This window comes from Festucalex cinctus, chromosome 12, assembly GCF_051991245.1.
Source record: "Festucalex cinctus isolate MCC-2025b chromosome 12, RoL_Fcin_1.0, whole genome shotgun sequence".
In the NCBI taxonomy this organism is placed as follows: Eukaryota; Metazoa; Chordata; class Actinopteri; order Syngnathiformes; family Syngnathidae; genus Festucalex; species Festucalex cinctus.
The window spans coordinates 19,149,996-19,168,833 of NC_135422.1; the positions used below are offsets into that span (position 1 = coordinate 19,149,996).

The window sequence follows — 18,838 nt, forward strand, 5'->3', positions numbered from 1 at the left end:
AGGCCCTTCTCACTCTCCTGGCCACGTGGCGACCCCTGCTGGCCGTTTTTTCCCCCCAGGTTTTGTCACCAAAAAATATGTAAGATCTCTAATTTGAACAGTTTAAGAAAATCCGTAATACACATAAAAATAATAAGACGTCAAAATAAAAGAACTGTAAGTCCAGAAAAAATTAAGTTTTAAGCTTAAAAATGAAAGATAGAGAATAAATAAAATAAATTTATAAATAATTTATTAATATATAATTATATTTTATATATATTATTGATTATAATAAATACATAAATAAAAGAAAATAATGCTTTTTAGGGGAAAGCAGCAGTAAAATCGATATTTTAGAATCCATGTAGTTTCTTAAGTTGATCTATAAAGTTGACATTTAGTTAAGTCCTAGTAAGTACAAGCTAAAAAGGCTGAAAAATACATACACTACTAAGATGCATACCATATAGAATTTATTTCTTTGCTATCATGTGTATTTTAATTGTTTTTCTCCAACTCCAATAAACTATGCACATTTATGTTTCTACTTATTAAAGAATTATTTTTTTATTACCGGTACTGTTGCATAACCATATATATTCTCTCGTATTTTTAAAATGTCTTGTAAATATAATATAATGATGATAATGATGATAATGATAATGGACTTTTTGTATCAGCGAGGATGGACAGGTTGAATTTGCATGTAGAGCGCCCCCGAGCACACAAAACATGACGTTTTTTGTTCTCTGGAGAATCAGCTAATAAATAAGAATGCCCAAAAATAAAATAGTCGGCACATCACAGACCAAAAATTCCCCAGATTTCCAAGAAAATGAGAAAAGAAAAAAAAAAAAAAAACTCACCAAAACCAAGTTGTAACATGTTTATTTTGGCAGCGAATCTAAAACACAAGCTTTCTCCTAAACTGTCACTATTTTTTGTACACGTCATGTTTGAAGTATCAAAAAAAAAAAAAAAAGTCACACATTCGCCATCGTTAGCATGGAAGCAGCACATTCAATTGAAATTAAAAGTACTTCCTTAAAATAAAATATATTTTTTTGTGAACTTTTTCTCCCGTTTTAACTTTTGCATGGAAGAGTATTTGTTACTTTTAAAGTCAACATGAAATTGAAGTCAATATATTGATGTGACATTTTGGCGATAATTTGTGATCAATTTTACAGCAATGAGACAAAAACCATTGGTTACATATCAAGTCTATAAATAGCTTCGTGAATATGATCAATAAAGTCAACAATAATACCGAGGTGCCGGAAAACGCGTACCCACCATTGATGTGAGCGCTGACAAAAACGCACAAAAAGTAATCGGACCCAAGCTTCTAATCAGTACGTCAATGGCGTCCATTTTGTTTTCAATCTCAACACATTAAATAAAGTTCGATTGTGTTGTGCAATAAAAATACTAATCGAAAAGTACACACTAGTGCAACTCTCTTGTGCTCTTCATGTGTGTGTGCGCGCGTCATTGCGTGTCTGCTCAAATGGTACACACGCATCCGGTGAGATGGTACACACACACACATCTGGTCACATGGTACACACGTGTTCCCACATACAGTACACGTGGTATACACGCATCCAGTGAGATGGTACATACGTTGGAAACAACCCTGTTGCATGGTACACACGCGGTATACACAAAAGTGTAGTCACATGCTACACACCAGGTGCGCGAAAGTCTAGTCACATGGTCTGCATACCAGTGAGATGGTACACACACGTCGTAGTTGACATATGGTACACGTTTGGTTGTATTGTGCACACACAATACACAAATGTGCCGGTTACAAGGTGCACACACGTCCAGTCACATTATATACCCGTTGTACACACACATATCCTTCGACAGATTGCATGGTACACACACGGTTTACACTTGTACATACGCATCTGGTGAAATTCTTCATATGGTATACACACATATGGTGATATGGGACACATTTGTATTGTTGCATGTAATACACGTGGTATACACGCATCCAGTGAGATGGTACATACTTTGTAAACAACGCTGTCACATGGTACACATGCGGTAAGCACAAAAGTGTACTCACATGCTACACACTACGTGCACGCACGTTAGTCATGTGGTCTGCATACATCCAGTGAGATGGTACACATACATCGCAGTTGACATATGGCACACTTTTGGTTGTATTGTGCACACAATACACAAAAGTCCGGTAGCGCAAGTACACACGAGGTGCACACACGTCCAATAACATTACATACCTGCGGTACACACACATCCTTCAATAGATCACATGGTACGCACACGTGGAGTGCATGTCTGTTTACATGGTGAATGTTTGGTCGCATGGTATACACATCTGGTACATACGCATCTGGTGAAATTCTTCAAATGGTATACACACATATGGTGATATGGGACACATTTGTCTTGTTGCATGTAATACACGTGGTATACACTCATCCAGTGAGACGGTACATACCTTGTAAACAACCCTGTCACATGGTACATATGCGGTAAACACAAAAAGTGTACTCGCATGATACACCCCAGGCACATGCACGTCTCGTCACATGGTCTGCATACATCCAGTGAGATGGCACACACACGTCGTAGTTGACATATGGCACACGTTTGATTGTATTGTGCACACACAATAGACAAAAGTCCGGTAACGCAGGTGCACACACGTCTAGTCACATTACATACCCGTGCTACACACACACATCCCACTATAGATCACGTGGTACACACACGTCTGTTTACATGGTGAATGTTTGCTCGCATGGTATACACATCTGGTACATACAGATCAGGGTGAAATTCTTCACATGGTATACACACGTGGTGGTAATCTGGGACACACATTTGGTGGCTCAGCGCGCACACACGTCTGGTCACATGGTACACACGAGTGAGCACACGGTACACACACGTGCGGTCGCGTGGTCCAAGGCGTCGTTTGGATCCGTTTTGGGAAGCGTGAACATGAAGGCACCAAGATTCTTAAGGTCCCGTTGGCGTCGGCCATCTTTGTCGTCGTCGTCTTTTGACTTTTGATGTGCAACAGGAAGTAGATGTCGCTCAACTTCCTGTTTGAGGCCTCGGCCCGAGAATCCGTCAAGTGCTCACCGGCAATTTGGCTAAATCGTGTGCAACCGATTCGAGGAAATGCGCCTTGAAGTCTAAATGGAGCCACAAGGTGGCGCTGTCCGCCAACCGACTAGCAACCTCCCCGCTAAAGACCGCCACGGAAACGGGAGCGCAGAACATTCCGAGGGAGGTTTTCCAGGTAAAAACGACAATCGGTCGACCACTTTCACGATAGTCGAAGTAGGAAATGTGGAAAAAGTCCATTTTGTTTTTTCAAACGCGGGTCAAAAGGTCACTTCCTCGATTGGGTTCAGTGGGGACCATCAAAGGGGAGGAGCTTCAACACAAGACTTCAATCACACACGTACACAAACACGTACTTGTGTACTCACACACGCACATACACATTCATTCAAACACATTCATACTCAGGCTGGGTTAAAAAAAATAAAAATGTAATAATTGATATCAAATTGATTTTTCAGGCCTAATATTGATTCATAAAACCATGAATCAATTATTTGAATATTTGTTTTTTCCCATAAATACTTAAAATAGAATTTTAAAGGCCGATTTTTTTTTTTAATCTGTTTTCTTGAAATTATTTCAGAATCTTTTAAATTTGTATTTGCAATTATTGAATTTGAATTATGAAAACGTCTTCACCTCATCCTTGCTGATGTCAATGCTTGTGTAACACTTAACCTTTAAATGTAATCTTTTTAAACTTTTTATATTTAAAATTAAAAATACATTTTTAATTTTTAATTTAAGCTTACTCTTTAAACACTTAATCTTTAAATGAAATTTGGGATTTAGTTCATGTTGATTTTTTTGGTTTTTAATCATGTCCTTGACATTTAAAAAGAATTGATGTTCCATAATTCAGCCATATTGGATTGAATTGAATTGAAAAAAATTGAAATCGAATCAAACTCTTGTGAATCGAAATCGAATCGATTTGGAGGATTTTTTTCCTTGACATTTAAGATTTATTTAATTTATATTTAATTTATTTTTGGATTGAGAACGTGGAGTTTTTTTCTTGACATTTAAGATTTATTTTATTTAAATTTTATTTATTTAATTTTATATTTAATTTATTTTGGGCTTGAGTACATGTGGAGTTTTTTCATTGACATTTAAGATTTATTTAATTTATTTATTTAAATGTAATTTATTTAAATTTAATTGACTTTGGGACTGAGTATGTGTGGAGTTCTTGACATATAAGATTTATTTAAATTATTTATTGAAATTTAATTTATTTAAATTTAATTTACTTTGGGAGTGAGCATATGTGGAGTTCTTGACATTTAAGATTTATTTAATTTAATTTAATTTATTTAAATTTAATGTATTTAAATTTCATTTACTTTGGAATTGAGTATGTGGTGTATTTTCTTTCTTGACATTTAAGATGTATTTAAATTAATTTAAATTGAATTAATTTAATTTACTTTGGGATTGTGTACATGTGGAGTTTTTTTTCTTGACATTTAAGATTAATTTAATTTATTTAAATGTGATTAATTTAAATTGAATTAATTTAAATTACTTTGGGATTGAGTACGTGTTTTTGTTTCTTGACATCTAAGAAGAATTGATCTATTGAAGTGAATCGGAAAAAAATGGAAATTGAATTATTTGAGGACATTGGAATCGATACCCAGCCCTAATTAATACACATACTTTCACAAATACGTACACATGTAAATAACGAGCAGGCTGTGTTATTTTGTGGGGGGCGTGTCATCAGCAGGCGTCCAATCAGGAAAGCGCATATCGCTTGTCAGTACTCCCACTCGTCGGTGGTCATGTCCAAGTAGTTGAGAACGTTCTGCGCCAGCTTGACGGCCTGTTTGCGGGCCGCCTTGGCGCCGGCGTCGCCGTGCGGGTCCACGGCGTCCAGCGCCAGCAGCTGCGCCGTCAGCAGCTCCTCCAGGACGGCGTAGCTGCGGTCGGCCCGCTTGCCGTGGAAGGCCAGCGCCCGCGCCTGCAGCTCCGATAGGCTGGCCAGGACCGCCCACACGGCGGCGTGGGCCGGGTGCTCGTTCTGGTCGGCGCCGCCGGGTTGGCGGCGTCGCGCCAGCCCCTCGCGCAGGTCCAGGAAGGTGAGCAGCGCCTGCACCTCCAGCACGGCGCGCCGGCGCGCCTCGCGGATGCACGGGTTCTTGGCGGCGTCCACCCGGTCCAGGCGGGTCAGCAGGCCCTGCAGCTCGGCCTTGGGCCGGAAGGCCGGCTCGCCGGGGCCCGGCTGGCGCAGGACGCCCTCGCGCAGGCGACCCACCTGGCCGCGCGCCGCCTCGATCTCGCGGATGGACTCGTTCTGCGCCAGGTCGTACCTGCGCGAGAAAAAAAGCAAATTTGGTGACGCTGGGCCATTTTCGCACTGCGCTGGTGGCAACACTTCCAAAATGTGTCGATTAATCGTTTCAGCATTGTTAGCTTGGATTCTGTTTCATTGTTAGATTTCAGTTAGTTTTCTTTTTAAGGCAGATGCAAATGCTTCATTTTACGTTTGGTTTAGTATTAGTTTTAGTATTTTTATTTATTTTTTCAATCTGAAGAGTATTTGTCAAAACAAATATTGTATAAAAAGTAAACTAAAATTCTGTGAATAAATGTTTTTTGCATTTTTAGTTTATTTAGTTTTTGTTTTGTTTTTTTAATTTCATTAATTTCTTTTTTGTTTTGTTTTTGTTAAAAAAAAAAAAAATCTTTTTTATTTGTTTAAAAAAAAGTTTTCAGTTTTTATTTTTTATTTTTGTTCAAAAACAAAAAAAACAAAAAAAACACAAAAGTTTATTTCTTTTTTGTGTTTGTTTAAAAAAAACAAAAAAAAGTTTTCGTTTCTTTTCTTTTTGTTTTTGTTAAAAAAGGTTCATAAATACACATATATATATACTGTATATATATATATATATATATATATATATATATATATATATATATATATATATATATACATATAATTTTTTTTTAGGCTAAGTAATGCTTAAATATTATCTTGGTCTTATGTTGTCATAATGTAAAAAAAATATAAATAGGCAAATATTAAAAATAAAAAAATAATAAAATAAAGAAAATATAAATCATATATATATATATATATATATATATATATATATAAATATAATGTGTTTAAAAAATATATATAAATCGGCAAATAAAATATAAAAAAATGAAAAAAATAAAGTAAAAAATATATATAAATCTGTAAACATTGAATAAATTATTTTTTGGGGCTATGTATGTTTAAATATCTTAGTCTTATGTCATATGTGTTTAAAAAAATTATAAATAAAAAAATGTATATAAATGGTAATCAATAATGTCGGTTTGATGGGTGGTGGCCGTTGACCTGCGCGTGTCGTCGCCCTCTCCCTCCAGGTCCAAATGTTTGAGGAGGCCGTTGATCTCCTCCACCACCTGCTTGCGGTAGTTCCTGACGGCGGCGTTGCCCGACACGTCCAGGGCGTCCAGCTCCACCTGCATCTCCATCAGCAGCCGCGACAGGTGAGCGCAGCTGTCCCGCCCACTCAGGCCCATCAGCAGCGCCACCAGCTGGCTGCGCGCCACGCTCACCTTGACCATCACCTACCGGGAAACAAAAAAAAATATATCTTCAATCATTACGACAACAACAACAAAAAGCCGCGACTGGGGCTTGACGACATCAATTTTATTTCCATTTAAGTAGGATTTTTTTTTTTAAATAGAATAAATCAATTAAAAATAGGGAAAATGTTTTTTGTTTTAATAAATTAAAAAACAGGAAAACATTTTTTAAATGGAATAAATTACAAAAAAGGAAAAAACATTTTTTTAATAGAATAAATGGAAAAATAGGAAAAACATTTATTTAAATAGAATTAAAAAAAATGGGAAAAACGTTTTGTAATAGAAAAAAAATAAAATATAGGACAAACATGTTTAAAATAGAATAACTAAATTAAAAAATATGAAAAACACGTTTTTAAATTGAACAAATTCAAAAATATTTAAGGTTTTTTAATAGAATAAAAAAAGGTATGTTTTTGTAAAAAGAATAAATAAAAAAATAGGAAAAACATTTCTTTAAATCGAATACATTAAAAAATGAGGAAAAACGTGTTTTTTTCAATAGAATAAATAAATATGAAAAACGTTTTTTTTTTTAATTGAATTAATAAAAAAAATAGGGAAAACATGTTTTTAAATAGAACAAATAAATTAAAAAAATAGGACAAATGTTTTGTTTAAATATAATAAATTAAACAATAGGAAAAAACTTTTTTTTAAATAAAATAAAAAAAATAGGAAAAAGTTTATTATTATTATTATTATTATTTTTTTTTTAAATAGAATAAACACATTAAAAAATAGGAAAAACATTGAGCGCCCACTAACCAAGTTTGAAGACGAATGAAGCTAGTAAACTGTGCCATTTGTTCAAAAGGATTGACGGGAACGCCTTTGAGGGTGAAGCGGACGGGCGTCACCTGATTGATGCAGTTGACGGCGACATGCGTTTCCCCCGCCAGCGGAAGCGAGAGCGTCTGCTGCGGCGTGCGACCTTCCAGCACGTCCTGGACGGCGCAGAGTCGCGTGAGCGCCCGGTAGCGCGCCTTGCGCAGCGGCACGCGGCCCTCTGTCTTCACCTGCGTGAGGCGCAGCACCAGCTGCTGCAGGGCCTCCACCAGATCGTCGTCGATGTCGGCGGCGCCGCCCTGCCGCTGCGGCGCCACCACGCGGCGCTCCACCAGCTGCCGCGCCTCCTCGCTCAGCTCTTCCATGGCCCGGCGGGACGGGTGGCGGGCGTTCTCCTCCAGGTAGCGCAGCAGGCCCTCCACCTCCTGCGCCGCCCGCTTGCGCGCCACCTGCAGCTCAGCCCTCCCTTCCGTGTCCACGCGGTCCACCTCCAGAAGGAGGCGGGTCAGCTCGCGCTCCAGGCGCTTGTAGTCGCGATCGTCGGGAAGGCCGCTGAAGGTGCACACCTGGGGACGGTTTTGGGGACAGGTAACAAGGAAATTACCCTTAGAAGGAAATTACAGAGGCTTCTTTCCGGAATCTGGAGGAAAGGAGCTTTTGATGAAAACAAACAATGCAATGCTTCCATCTGCTGTTCGTCATTAAAATTACACTTCAAGGGGAAGTCAACACCCCCAAAAAATGACAATAATAATTTTGCTTCCAGATGTTCAATGCAATGGAGGACCAAAACTGCCAAAATTAAAAACAAACAAATAAATGAATAAATAAAAGTGAAAATAAAAACAGATATAAAACATATACTAAAAAATTAAATACAAAAAATAAAAATGGAACTAAAATTATTATTATGTATGTATCTCTCTATCTATCTATCTATCTATCTATCTATCTATATATATATATATATATATATATATATATATATATATATATATATATATATATATATATATAATTTATTATTATATCTGTTTTTATTTTCACTTTTGTTTGTTTTTAATTTTGGCAGTTTTGGTCCTACATTGCATCGAACATAATTATTATTGTCAATTTTTTAGTAAAAGTAAATACAAAAATAAAAAAGATTCTGAGCTCAACTTTATAAAGCGCTTTAACAACAGGCATTGATGTATACAAAGTGCTGTACATAAACATAAATATTTCCATTATTATTATTATTTCCATATTTATTTTTATATTTTTAATTTTTATTTTTTTAGTCTTGCATTTTTTTTATTTTTACTTTTATTTATATAAATATATTTTAATTTCCATTTCTATTTATTTTGTATTAATTTTTTAAGTTATATTTTTATATCCATTATTATTTACAGTTTATTTATTTTGTTATTTTTGCAGTTTGGTCCTCCATACTATGCAGCCCCACAAGTCTAAGTATGATATTCTGGTTAATATCGCATAAGTGGAATATGAGTTAAGCAGCAAAATTCAGCCGTTTTGATCACTATCATGTGATGTCATCTTCAGTCGACAGCAAGTGGCAAAATGGCCGAGATGGATAAAAATGGCTGCATTTTGCTGCATAACTCATATCACACAAATGTAATATTAATCAGAACGTCATGTTTCGACTAGTGCGGTCACATAGAACATATTATTGTCAGGAAATGTTCAAGGTCGACGTCCTCTTTAAACCTTATTTTGGTTGTTGAGCTAAAAAAAACACAAAAAAAAACTCGAGGAAAAAGTTAAAAGTAGCCATCTTGAAAACACGTGTTACGGTTTCATTTTCGACGGCGGCATACGACGTCGTGCTAACCTACCTGAGGCCCCAGCGCCGTCACCTCGCGGTGGACTTCATATAGCCGCATCATGGCGGGGTGCTGGGACGGGTACTGCGGCGGCTGCTCCGTCGCCATCGGCGGCTGCTGCTGTTGTTGCGGTTGCCCTCCGTGCTCCATCCTCTTGCCACCATCAAATGGCTTCCCGAAGAGGCTGACAAAAACAAACAGGAAGTGACAACAATGAGCGGAAACCGGCGGAAGAACTCCCTATCCATTACGTGGCAGCCATTTTGAGTGAGTTGGTCATTTTGTCGGGTCGCCTCCTTTTGTGTTTTTTGAGCAGAGGTCGACAAGGGGTCAGGTGGCGGTTAAGACACACACGCACACATACACGCTGAATGATATTTAAAAATGGAAGTTCAAAAACAAAAAAGTCCAGCCCGTACGATAAAGTTGGAGTTTTTTTTTTTTTCTAGGTTTTCCAATTTGAACCGCAACCTTAAGTTTGGTTTTCTTATACTAAAATAGCACAATCTCTGTAGAAGCACGTTGATTTTAAAAATGCAACAAACACTCATTTACATCGAAAGGTTAACAAAAAAACATGTTATACTCACTTTTGATATCAAAAGGGTGTTTTGGCTCCCGGTGATTTTTTTTTTAATCTTATTTTTCCATGTGAGACGGTCCAAATGCAGTCGTTTATTTAAGCTTGCCCACCCCTGCTTTTCGTTTTGTACTGCTGTTAAACTTTGTCTGCTTTGGCCTTGGATATCTTCTCATCTACCCCACCCTAAGCATGCACAGGCGAGATAAAACTAGTCAGTGCTGTAAATTACACATCGCAAAAGTACCGGGACAATTGATTAGGTGGCGTCGTCTGCAGGTGAGGGCGTAACAGGTCTGATGAAAGAAAAGGAGGGTGGGGTCATAGTTTTCCAAATTGTCTTCAAAAATTACAACTTCTCAACCGTACTAGCTATCATCTAGCTAGCTAGCTATCATCTAGCTATCTTCTAGCTAGATAGCTATCATCTAGCTAGCTAGCTAGCTATCATCTAGCTAGCAATTATCTAGCTAGCTAGCATCTATCTCTGTCTGTAATCCATCAATCTAACTAGCTAGCTAGAAAGCTATCCTCTAGCTAGCTATCATCTAGCTAGCAATAATCTAGCTATCATCTAGCTATCTATCATCTAGCTCGCTACCATCTATCTATCTATCTATCTATCTATCTAGCTAGCTAGCTAGCATCTATCTCTGTCTGTGTAATCTATCTAACTAGCTAGCTAGAAAGCTATCCTCTAGCTAGCTATCATCTATAGCTATCATCTAGCTAGCTAGCAGCTATCTATCTATCTGTCTATCATCTATAGCTATCATCTAGCTAGCTAGCAGCTATCTATCTATCTGTCTAATCCATTCACCCATCTCTCTCTCTCTCTCTCTCTCTCTCTCTCTCTCTCTCTCTCTCTCTCTCATTTTCCTGACTTGAGAACATGATGATAATGACGACCCATCATTGTTTCATTTGTTGAAGACCATCAGGCTTGCAGTCGCGGGTCCGAATCACGCACACGCCGAGCCAACGAGGTTGGCCTACATTTTCCCTTTCCCACTCTGAAGATTTTCTGCATTTTCTTCCCATCACGCTCGTCCGCTGACCCGAACACAATCCAATCGCATCTCTTATCCCTCACAAAATGTTCTGCACTCCTATTTCCTTTATAGTCAAATAAAAATAGCATTTAAGGAGTATTACTAAGGCCATTGATCTTTTACAGCACAATAAAACTTAGCTGACATGCTCATTTACTAAAAACATTTTACAGTGAAAGAAAAGTTTGGTTCTCAAAGTATGGTGAGAGTGACACTAGTTGTACACAGACTGCCTCTAGCATTTATGCATTACATTATTCATTTGGAATTGTATTCATAATTCATTAGTAATATTATGAATAAAATAAATATATAATTTAACAGTAAATACAGTGCAGGAAATATGTATATGAATATAATCAAATTACTATTAATTTAAAATTTAATTATTAATATTTATGCATATAAGCATTTATTCATATTAATGCATTTGCTGAGTACAGGTTGGTTGTATATAACTTTTAAATACAAATCAATTGCACTATTATTTAGGACTGTTAGCATTTATGTTGATTTTTTTTTTTTTTACTTTTATGTGAAATAATTTTCAATTGAGTCATTATGTACAGTTTTTATTTTCCAATATTTAATAGCAGCAGTGTTAATGTTGAAACTAGCATGCAATAATTTTTATTTGCCCTTTTGGGAATAAAATACTTGGTGTACAAAGTTGGAGAGCTTTAAGCACTTAAAAATATAGTTCAAAGTCTTACTCTTGCTAAGAAACTACTGCACTTTTTGAAAAAGAAGATAATGAAGCTGTACATCATTAAGAAATAATTTTTAATCTGTGGATGATTGGAGAATTCACTGCTAGCAGTTAGCAATTCATGCTTCCATGTAAATGCAATTAAATCTGTTTCACTAGCACGTTTTTCATTTTGTTCCAACTGTCACCTTCAAGATAACATCAATAAATGTGATTTTTAACATTTTGGATATAGCGCTACACCTCCGATGATAATGACACTTCTGAGAGGTTTTATGGATCAGTTAATCCCCTTTAGAAAATGTTATGTAAGAGGGTGACGGCCAGGTCATTTCCACCACCACAACGCCGGATCTTCTGCAGACCACATGTGACATTTAAGAGCCCAATCATGGATCCAGACTAGGAGAGAACGCCTAGCAAGGCTTTTTTTTTGGGGGGGGGGGGGGGGGGGGGTCTGACATGCTAAGAAGCTAACAGCAGCTAAAGACGATTGAATCCTCTTCCTCCTTGCATGCAACATCACCAGCAGCATCGCCTTGCATGCCCACCTGCAGCAAACCTATTCCCGGATTGGCGCATTATGTGATCCCGGCAAAAAAAAAAAAAAAAAGGTGCACATGTGTCAACCTGCGCACACACACTTGCAGCACATCTGCAACACACACACACATTGCCTGTCACGACAGCTCTCACCTCTTCAACACTCCGAACACGTTGGCGCACATGTTTTAACTCGAGCCCATCCGGTGAGGTTGAATCAGGAAAACGAGAGAGAAACCAGTGAAAATGTGGATTTTTTTTTTCCGTTTTAAGGGAGCGACGTAGCAGATGTGCTCAGCATCAGCACCAGCACCGCGCAGCTGTGGCCCCGCCCACACGCCGCTACCAGCTCGCCTTTTTAAACGTCATCGAAAGCTCATTGCGTACATTAATCCCCTTCCAAAGACGACATTTGAACTTTTTTTTTTTTTTTCACCTTCCTTCCAAGAGCATGTGTCACCGATGCTTCTCTGAGCAAATGTTCGATCACCTGACTGTGTGTGCCCCGCCCGGCTGGTGGAAGTTTGGAACGCACCCAAAACAGCTAGAAGGTTTGGGGGGCACGTTGTTGACGTTCTTCTCACCTGCATAGCCAGCGTGCAGCCATGAGAAGTGCGGGGGATAAGGCGCACAGCTCCTTCCTCGGCTTCTTCTTCTTCCAGCACGGCTAACAAACATTAGCTTCGCGAGGCTACCTAGCTTGCTTGCGTCACTTCGCCTTGGCCCCGCCCGCAACGAACGCGGAGTTTGCGCTGGGCCCTGTGGAATGTTCGATTCAGGCAGCTGGACGCTAAACAACTATATTATCAATTACTTGTAGTCCGCGCGCGTGTTATTAGTTTGGTTTCAAGCAAACGTTTGAATTTTATGTCAACGTCGGCTTTGCGTGTCGGTTTTCTTTTGCCAACATGAAGCGAGGCTTCATTTGGTCACCATGACGCGCCGCAATCGTGGGATAGCGGATTTGATGCTTTCGATATAAAGGTGAGGGGTGTGTCTTTGAGAAAAAGGCGTGGTATAAACATTTTTAAAAAGCATAGATTTAGCTAAATAAAGCAATATAAGAACTATATCGGTAGACAATTACGAAACGGAGGTGGAAGCAGTGGAAAACGCCCGACTACCAACAGGGCGCAGCCGAAAATCATTTAAAGCGCTCCTTTTCTGTTGGCTATCACGTGACCAGAAGTCGTCCGTACCCCGCAGAAGGACGCCGGTGGTGCACAAGAATGCGTAGTCTTGTTTGAATTAAGCTACGCCGAGTAATTGTTCAGCGTCAATTTTTTATTTTATTTTTTTAATCCATCATGCCCACTCGAGCCCTCGTGGGGTGTTTGACGTGGCGCCGCTGGAGTTGTTTACGTGCACGTCAAAGTGACATGGCGGCCGCCAACAGTCGAGAATGCAGCAAGATAGCGACTAAACAGCAAGATAAATTGCCGAAGGTGTGTGTGTGTGTGTTTTTTAAACCCGCTCTATCGTCTTAATGGTTTTGCCGCCTCTGCACTGGCAGTAGGCGGGCCAAAGTTTTTTTTCCAAGTAAAGGTTGAACCACGGTAACATGGTGATGAAGTGCTGCCTTCACCAGGGAAAATACAATCCATGCTATTGTTTATTTTCTCGATACTGGACTGGCCACTGGTCTGGTTGCAAGCTCCTTTTCTAATGTATCATAAAATCTTACTAATGTACTATGCTACCCCCTGGCGGCCAGAAGGGGCAGCACAATGCTCATTGAATTATCATACACAAAATTACATTTTATTTAAGGACAATAATATACAGTGCTACTTTTCTTTGCGCGTTTGATGGCACTCAGCGGTCCAAGTTCCGACCGGCACCGAGCGCCACGCACGACTGGGTCGGCCCGACCAACCCGCTCTCCAACCTGCGACCCATCGTCTACCGCGTGGCGCCCAACGAGTCGGAGCTGGAGAGACGCCTGCGGAACATGCGACAGGACACGGAGGACTGGAACCAGCGATTCTGGACCGAGCAGAACCTCACCTTCGGCAAGGTGCTCAGAAATTAGTCACCATAACAACTGGTTTCATCCAAATATGTAGAATATCTGTATTGGGTTCATTATTTATTTATTTTTTTAACTTATTTTGTTTTTTAAATTCTTTTTCAGCAAGCAAACAAGCAATACAAACTGCATAACGACAAAAACCAACAAAAACATCCTGGGTTCAGTTTTTTAATGTTTTGAACACACAATTCAATTTATAAAAGTGAAGGAAAGACAACGAACGCCAAAAAGCAAAAGAATTATTAGCAAAGTCAGAATTCATATGTTCAAAGGGAGTAGGAAGTAAGGCTGCTCGATTGTGGAAGAAATAATAATCACGATTATTTTGGCAATAATTGAGATCATGATCATTCAAACGATTATTTTTTTTGGTACAAAACAAAATGTTGAAGCATTTAAAAACATTAAAATCGATTTAAAAAATAGAAACACTAATTATATAAGTTCCTCTTGGACCAAACAGAATTAATAATAATAATATCTATTTAGACAAAAACTTGAAATTGGAGTGCAGCATGTGCACTGTGCAGTAGGACACATTTATTTTTTATATTACAAAACAAGAACATTTTAAATGTAAAAATATATATATATATATTACGACAAATAACATTTTTTGAAACACTATAATTATGCACGTTCCTTTTGGATGAAGCAAAATTTATTAAATTAGTTGTTTTAAAATTTAAAAATGGTGCAAATGTATGTATTGAAACAACTCAAAAATTATTATTATTATTATTTTACGATTATGCTGATTTTGTAATTGTGGAGTTTGATAATTGAAAATGTAATTGTATTTCGATTAATTGCACAACCCTAGTCCTACCTCTGCTAACTTATATCATGATAATGTACTATGTTATTATATTTAATATAATTAAAATAGAAAAAAAAGAAAAATTCCATTGAGTAAACAAAACGTCACTATATATTTAAACATGGCTGTAAATAATTACTTTATGTTGGTTATGAAATAACCTAAATTACGATTTTTTTCAAAAGTATATACAACAATATAAACAGGATCTGTATCATTCTTTAACAATAATTTTTTCCAATGAATAGACAATAGATTACTCTATAATTTAATTATTTGATAGTTTAACTAGTTTTTTTTATTTAGACTTGACCCAACATCAACACCCCCCCCCCCCCCCCCCTTTAATGTAGTAGATGACACGCACAGCAGAGGGCAGTATTGCCTAACCCCGGGTTTTCACTGACTGCGGTTGCGGTGCGGTTGCGGTGCGGTGCGGCGCCGCAAGCAATTAGATTCCATTCATTCGAATGGTGCAGTCTACACCGCTTGCGGGTGCGTTGCGTGTTGACTGCGGAAGGCCTGCGGCGTGCCGCAAGCCTTCCGCAAGGATAGCCTATTTTCTATTTTTGCCGGACGCCGCATGCGGTAGGCCTCCGGCAAATGGCAAGCTAGCACAAAACACATCGAGCGGGACAGGAAGACCGACGCAGTTTCAAAATAAATTTCCGGTTACCTTTCAGAATAAAACACTCGCCAGCTCGTATTTCGCAAGCTTATCAGCAGAACGTGACGTGGGCGTCGCCGGGCCATGTGCTCATTCACGGTTTAGACACCAGCGAACATGGACGCGGAGAGGTTTAATAAATTGGAGGTGGAAAACCACAAAATAATATATGACACGGCACATCCTTTTTATAAGGACTGTAATGTATTGTGAGTTTGATGTTCGCGATTGCTTGTTGTGCCCGTCTCGCTTGCCGTACTGAGCGGCAGCCGGACGCGGAAGACAGAAATAAAGAGTGGCGCTCGCCTTGAGCACGCACTGACCCGACTCTCGTTATTAATATACTTTACAAGGACAACCAAAAAAAAGATGCTGCATGGAATCTCATAGCAGAAGAAGCACAGACTTTCTGTATGTTTGTCGTTGTGAAATGCCGCATGATCGCGCGCGCACGGTCCCGCGAGACACGTTGGGAAGTGGGCGGCGACGGAGCTGCCGGACCGCAGCTGTGCGGAGCCGGTGTGGATTGACAAAAAAATTGACCCGTCCGGAGCACGCAGTCAAGACGCACCGCACCGCAACCGCACCGCAACCGCAGTCAGTGAAAACCCGGGGTAACGAAAGCGTTTGCACTTGTTTTGCAGCAAATAAGAAATAAAGCACAACTTTGACTCAATGCATTTCATTTACAGTGATACCTCGGCTCACGAACGCTTCAGCTCACGAACTTTTCGCCTCACGAACATTAAATTCGCGAAAATGTAGTCTCGGCTGACGAACTACTTTTCGGCGGACGAACCAAACCACGCGGTCGAACAGCACCACGGTGGAGGCCACAAGAAGCTGACGCACGCTCACGGCGTCCCAGTTCGTCACCCCCTTTCTTTTAGTGCGGACGCGGTTTGTGTTTGATAGACATTTTGAGTGTACTTTTGCCTATTATGGGACCGAAAAAGACCCCACCACAGGCTAGTGTTAAGCCTAATGCTTACCAGCGAGGGACGGCGATTCGGCGGCGCGTTTGCATTGTAGTCAATGGAGTTCGCGCCACTAAAAAAAAGCGAAAGTGCCATCACGTACCTCCAAAAAAGGAGAAAATCATGCCACGGTTGTTTAGTCCCAGGAAAGAGGTGAAAGTAGTTGGCGGTGCTCACTTTTTGTTGACTCGCTAAAGTGCTCCACTTCCTTGTCACCAAGGGACACACCTCCTCCGCTCCGGTGAGCACGAAAGTGCGAATGAGCAACAACCGTTCCATAAACACTCTACGCGGTGAAACGCTCGCGAATGAAGTAAGTCTACCATTGCTACTATCCTTAAGAACTACCATCACAAAGTAAAATAAAACGACTTTATTATACAGTACAATTTATTTATTTAATTACAATACAATAAAAATAAATAATAAAAATAAGGTATATTTTTGTGTAGTTCTAAGGCTTATTTAGTAGAAAATTATGTTTTATAGGGACCTGGGAACGGATTATTCTCATTTTAATGGTTTCTTATGGGAAATAAATGTTCGGAAGAAGAACTTTTCGGTTTACACACACTCTCTGGGAACCAATTAAGTTCGTAAACCGAGGTATCACTGTATTAGCATAACTCTGTTGCCTGTGTGGATCATTTTATGGCAGCTTCATGTGATCATTTTTTTTCCCTAAAATTCTTCGTTTGTGTTTTGTGCAGGAAAAAGATGCCTTCATTGTGTCGCAGCTGAAGGCAAAAGGCTTGACTGAGCGAGACCAGCAAGGTTGTCCCATTTTTCAGACATCAAGCACATTTAAAAAATCGATTTTTGACTATTTTTCTTTAACTCATTCTAATATAAGACAAAGATAATAAATAACATTCAACCTCTCCCACTTACTCCCCACTTTAAAAAAAAAAAAAAAATCAGCTGATTTTTGCTGATTTTCCTCTCAATTGTATAGTTCAACAAAGTATTATAAAAGTGTCAAAATTTCAGCCTGTCATTCAATATTGTGTATCGGAATTATTATGCGCGTTGCAGGTCGGCGCCACACTCTGGCCAGTGAGGAAATGTCCATCTTCTACAAGGACTTCTTGGACAAAAACCGACGGCGTCACGTCGATTACAACAAGTCAGTCGCTTGACGCGCACCCATGCTCGTGCAGTCATGGCGAGGAGGTAATGGTGACGTTGTTACGCGTTCCTTGCAGGGAGTGGTACCGGCGCAACTTGTCCATCACCTTCCTGATGGCCCGCGTTGCGCTGCTCAACCTGTGGAAGAGGGTCGGCCGCATGAAACGCCCGTAAACACGCCCGCAACGTGATCACAAGCCTGGAAAGTCACTTCATTAGGGACACACAGGCCGTGTACTGATGACTGAAATGTGATTGGTTCCAAATAAAACAATGTTTTTATTTTTCTTGCAGTTTTTCATTGATTTAGTAAATTATAATCCACCCAAATAAAAAGGTCAACTCCCACACTTTTCCTTGGAAGCAAAAATGACCTCAGATGCACTTGTCTATGACTAGATAGGCGATAGGCCAAGACTTTTGAGGTCACGAGGCCACCATATTGCTCCTCCCATGAAACATTTCTTGGCATACGGTGCCATACATTTACAGTGTTGAAATTGGAGAACATTTGTGGCAGCACTTAATAGAAAAAGCATGATTTATGGTGTTTTAAATTTATTAAACATAAACAAGGGAACTTTGGACATTTTACAACTTGCCTTAAATTATATGCATAACTAATATGCTTAATGATATTTAGTACAGGAGGAAATGTATATTTTTTTAAATGAAAGAATTATAACTGTAATTCAACATAAGATGCCTCTGCCAAATCTAATATTGTGGTCTAATGAACTGAGTGATAAAAGAAAAAGGGGGTCTTCAAAGCAACACATACCGTCCACTTCTTTTTTTTTGTAATTGTTAAAAAAAATTGTGACCTTATACTAACTGCCGACAAGCTGTATATGTCTCATCTGTACGTATATACCGAACTTTATACAGTTGTCTGCTCGAGAGGTGGGAGTAACAAGATGGCCGCCCTGTGACTTCAACGGCTTGCGCTGACGTGTTTGGGCTATCGGCTCTCCAGTCAGATGTGACGTTGCCATGCATCACTTGAC

At 39.1% G+C, this 18,838-nt stretch overlaps 2 protein-coding genes across 3 annotated transcripts; one reads left to right on the plus strand and one right to left on the minus strand.

The window, feature by feature from the left end:
- Positions 1–854: 854 nt before the first annotated feature.
- Positions 855–13,171, minus strand: bag5 (BCL2 associated athanogene 5). Of its 2 annotated transcripts, none has more exons than XM_077539622.1 (5): positions 12,792–13,171; positions 9,336–9,507; positions 7,560–8,054; positions 6,440–6,675; positions 855–5,420 (listed from the first exon to the last, which is right to left on the minus strand). In XM_077539622.1, exons 1-5 carry the CDS (start codon positions 12,812–12,814, stop codon positions 4,868–4,870), a joined length of 1,479 nt encoding a protein of 492 aa, XP_077395748.1. In that variant the 5' UTR covers positions 12,815–13,171; the 3' UTR covers positions 855–4,867. The 2 variants fall into 2 exon arrangements, with proteins under 2 accessions (XP_077395748.1, XP_077395746.1); XM_077539620.1 differs by lacking the exon at positions 12,792–13,171 and adding an exon at positions 12,361–12,590.
- A 33-nt stretch (positions 13,172–13,204) lies between these two features.
- On the plus strand, positions 13,205–18,117 carry coa8 (cytochrome c oxidase assembly factor 8). Its single transcript, XM_077539623.1, has 5 exons — positions 13,205–13,652; positions 14,027–14,224; positions 17,414–17,477; positions 17,739–17,829; positions 17,909–18,117. The coding sequence occupies exons 1-5, from the start codon at positions 13,515–13,517 to the stop codon at positions 18,003–18,005; spliced, it is 588 nt and encodes a 195-aa protein (XP_077395749.1). The 5' UTR covers positions 13,205–13,514; the 3' UTR covers positions 18,006–18,117.
- The last annotated feature ends 721 nt before the right edge of the window (positions 18,118–18,838 follow it).

Coding starts and splice junctions, on each gene's coding strand:
- bag5 (XM_077539620.1), bottom strand. CDS start 12,392: ATGTGCGCCAACGTGTTCGGAGTGTTGAAGAG. Junction 6,676..7,559: donor CCGTCAACTGCATCAATCAG/GTGACGCCCGTC, acceptor GTTTCCCGGTAG/GTGATGGTCAAGGTGAGCGT. Junction 5,421..6,439: donor GAGGGCGACGACACGCGCAG/GTCAACGGCCAC, acceptor TTTCTCGCGCAG/GTACGACCTGGCGCAGAACG.
- coa8 (XM_077539623.1), top strand. CDS start 13,515: ATGCCCACTCGAGCCCTCGTGGGGTGTTTGACGTGGCGCCGCTGGAGT. Junction 13,653..14,026: donor AGCAAGATAAATTGCCGAAG/GTGTGTGTGTGT, acceptor GATGGCACTCAG/CGGTCCAAGTTCCGACCGGC. Junction 14,225..17,413: donor AGAACCTCACCTTCGGCAAG/GTGCTCAGAAAT, acceptor TGTTTTGTGCAG/GAAAAAGATGCCTTCATTGT.